The 3,457-nt window shown below is 48.2% G+C and overlaps 1 protein-coding gene across 1 annotated transcript; it reads right to left on the bottom strand.

The window, feature by feature from the left end:
• Window positions 1-556: 556 nt before the first annotated feature.
• Window positions 557-2,912, bottom strand: LOC119288677 (non-symbiotic hemoglobin). The gene is made up of 5 exons (XM_037568252.1): window positions 2,702-2,912; window positions 2,590-2,607; window positions 1,128-1,224; window positions 901-1,017; window positions 557-789 (listed from the first exon to the last, which is right to left on the bottom strand). Exons 1-5 carry the CDS (start codon window positions 2,815-2,817, stop codon window positions 649-651), a joined length of 489 nt encoding a protein of 162 aa, XP_037424149.1. The 5' UTR covers window positions 2,818-2,912; the 3' UTR covers window positions 557-648.
• Window positions 2,913-3,457: the final 545 nt, after the last annotated feature.

Here is a 3,457-nt window from a genome sequence, read left to right on the forward strand (position 1 = left end):
GTCCCCTCTAAAGTACAGTTCCCTTTATAGACTAAGGGCATGTTCGGCGACTCTCCAGCGCCTAGAAATCCTCAAATCCGGCTACAGGATCTCAGTTCCAGCTTCCCAACGAAAAACGCGGATTCGCTGGTGCTGGGCTTGTAGCTGGCCGGCCCATTAAGCTTGTTTCTGGCCTGGTAGGGAGGGAAGGGAGTCGCTCATGTTTTTTATTCGCTGGACGAAACGTTTTCTTTCACTTCGCGGTGGCAGCTCGTCTTAAATAAGTCAAACTCCAAGTTTTATGAATTTTGGGATCCATGAACCACTAGCTCCCAGTTTTTGTACTACGACCCGTCTCAGATCCAGGAGCTAGCCTCCTGGAGCCAGGTCGTTCGGGACAGATCCGCTCGCGGATTCAAAGAAGCTGGGAGTTTGGCAGTTGCCGAACAGGCCCTAACTAATAACCTTTAAAGTAGAGTTCCTCAAGATTTCTCAAAAAAAAAGTAGAGTTCCTGAAACAAACAAAAAACTCTGAAGTACTATTTCTAAAAAAAAACTCTGAAGAACGGGGTAAACCTCATGCACAATTTGTTCCTTTATTGAATGCTCATTTTACAATAGGCGTCAGTACACATAAACACACAATACAAACACAACACGGTGGATGAGCTACTCGGAGGGCTTCATCTCTTGTTTGATGGCCGCGACCAGTTGGTCGTAGGCCTCGCCCCACGCGTTCCTCATCTCCGGCCCCCACATGTCCGCCGGAAGCGCCTCCTTGATCGTCTCGAGCAGAGCGAACCGCGTCACCTGTGACCAGAAGAAGAAGCGTGTGAGCGGACAAGTTGAAATGCAATGCAAAATCAAACACGAACCCCATGCTATAACAAGTCACGAGGCTGACGGTGCAAGTGAACATACCTCAAAGTGGCCATCTGCCACGCCGTATTTCAAGTGCGTGCCGCCCAGCCTCTTCAGGGTGGTCTCCCTCACCGTGATCTTCCCGGCTTTCCGCAGCTGCGCAGCCGCCTCGCACGTCTGCGCGATTCATCGCAACACATGGATGCACATACACATTGGTCAGCCATGGAAGCATATGTAAATATAGTAAGTAGGAGTAGATCGTTGGGAGATCCATGGTGTATTACCATGACGAAGACGGACACGGCGTGGGTCTTGAGCTTGGGGTTGGTCTCCAGCGGCACGTCGGAGTCGCGCAGGAACGGGAACATCTGCCTCGCCGACTAGGGGCGGAGCCAGAATTTGAGTATAGGGGGGGTCAAGCCAACTTAAGAAAAAAATCCGGCGAAAAAAATCAAATAAAACAAGGTTAGTAGGTAGCTCGAAAGCAAGCAGCTTAAAAATGAATTAATCTTAATGATGTTTGGCGGCGTTTTTTCTCTTCATAACTGCTGAATCGTAAATGGCAAATTGGCAATCACAAAATTAAATATATTGTATAAGTTCGACGTAGAAAATTTTGGCATCACAGATAGATAAGGAATCGTATGACATAATTTGGATCACAATAATTTATAGGACATGTAGAAGATATAAACTCTTTGTAGCATCTCGAATCACACAACAAAACAAGTAAAATCTGATGTATAATTTCAATACCGAGAGAAGATGAGACTTGGGACATCTCGGATCACACAACAAAACAAGTAAAATCTGATTTATAATGTAACACCAGGAGAAGATGAGAATAGGGAGAGATTCGTAGAGTCTGATGTGCTAACCTTGCTGGAGCAGCGATTAATCTTTCAGTAGGTTGAGAACTTGAAGCAACCAGTTTAAAAAAAGCATTAATCTTAATGGTGTTTGGCCCTGCTTTTCTCTTCATAGCTGTTGCCTGCAGATTGGATTGGAGTCATGGAGAATTAACATACTGTATAAGTTCGACATAATCGCAGATAGGAACTAATACAAGATAATGGATAATTTGCATCACAAAAATAAGAACCATCCGGCGCACACAGTACAACACTATCATGATAATTGTGGACATGTGGAAGATGGGAACAGGGAACTCTTCATAGAATCAAAGACCATAGAATCACAAATTACACAACCAAATTACCAAAATTTGAAATGGGACTGCAGGAAGAATTGACAAGTGCAGCAGCCATTTACCTGAATATGTGAATCAGATCGGCTGATCCCTGATCGAGAATCAAGAGCAGGAGCCACCGAGCCAGGAGATGAGGAGAAGCAGGCCTGGGTCCTGGACAGGAGCAGCCGAGCAGAGCAGGGCGATGGGCGAGAAGGGCGAGAGGCGAACGGGGGCGAGGGCGTCGAAAACTGGAACGGCGGCGGCGACTAATCCCATGTATACGCTAATTATGGATGTACAGTTACGAGAAAGCTAGCCAGCTAGCCTAGAGCGGTAGAGCCAATGCCCATCGGCCGCTATTAGTGGGCTTTTTTCACAGAGGCCTTCTTTTTTCTTGCTACCATTATTGGACGCTGAGATAATTAGGGGGGGCCAAATACATGCGTACCTGACTATGTATCGTCAATTATATAGTAGGTACTTCATGTTCGCTCGATCGTTGGGGGGGGCCAGGCCCCTGCTCGCCCCCCCTTGTCTCCGCCACTGTCGCCGACGGCGCGATCTCAAAGATCCTGGAGGCACCGGCACGCAGCATGCATGTCAAAGAGATGCATCGGGGCTTCATTGTGCCTCTACATGTAATGTAAGAAATGGCAGGGTACGTACTTGAGGAAGAAGCGGAGCCCGAGGTTGGCGGAATCCTTCTTCATGATGGCCCATGACTTGAGCACCAGCGCCTCCTTCTCCTCGCTGAACACGACGGCTCCCTCCGCGGCGGACATGACTTCCTCCCTTCCCTCCTTCCCGCTTAACTTGGCTATGATCCGTGAGTGGTCAAGATCCAGTGCGTGTTGGTCGTGATTTGATCCCAAGCTGGAGCGGAGGCGCTTATATAGGTCGACTTGCGCGACCTTTGGAGCCCCTGACGAGACAGAAACGGACGCCGTAGCCATGTTGTGTTGGTCCGCTTAGCTCATCGATGATCTAATATATACATACGGAGCACTGAACAGGCATGGAGGTGGCGGATGGTTGGGTTGAATTCAAGGCGAAAACTATGTGCGGCGGCAACAAAAGGGAAGCGGGTGGTTTCGTGCGCACTGCGCGACGACGTCTTAGCTCCGAGGTCTCAAGCGGGTCAATAACGTGGTCGGCTCGGCGCGCGCAAAACAGCAGCCGGGTTTAAAAATCCAAGTCAAACCAAGCGAAGCTCGTTTCTTTCTTGGACGCCAAGAGGCAAACAAAAAACAGTCATGGCCGTTTGCGTCCGCAATCCTTTTCCCGGCGTGGATGATGTGGATGTAAAAAAAAAAACTGATTTTAACATCACCGAGACATGAAAACGATGCTCCAACAAATGACGTAGATGCAAATTTTACTCGGAATTTGCTCATGATGTAAAATAGGGCATCAAGTGCAACA

This window comes from Triticum dicoccoides, chromosome 4A, assembly GCF_002162155.2.
Source record: "Triticum dicoccoides isolate Atlit2015 ecotype Zavitan chromosome 4A, WEW_v2.0, whole genome shotgun sequence".
Classification (NCBI taxonomy): Eukaryota; Viridiplantae; Streptophyta; class Magnoliopsida; order Poales; family Poaceae; genus Triticum; species Triticum dicoccoides.

Bases quoted from the DNA above. Each gene is read 5' to 3' on its own strand.
- LOC119288677 (XM_037568252.1), bottom strand. From the start codon at position 2,817: ATGTCCGCCGCGGAGGGAGCCGTCGTGTTCAGCGAGGAGAAGGAGGCG. The intron at 1,018-1,127 runs GTAATACACCAT...TGAATCGCGCAG, and splicing joins CCGTGTCCGTCTTCGTCATG to ACGTGCGAGGCGGCTGCGCA. The intron at 790-900 runs GTATGTTCACTT...TTCTGGTCACAG, and splicing joins TGGCAGATGGCCACTTTGAG to GTGACGCGGTTCGCTCTGCT.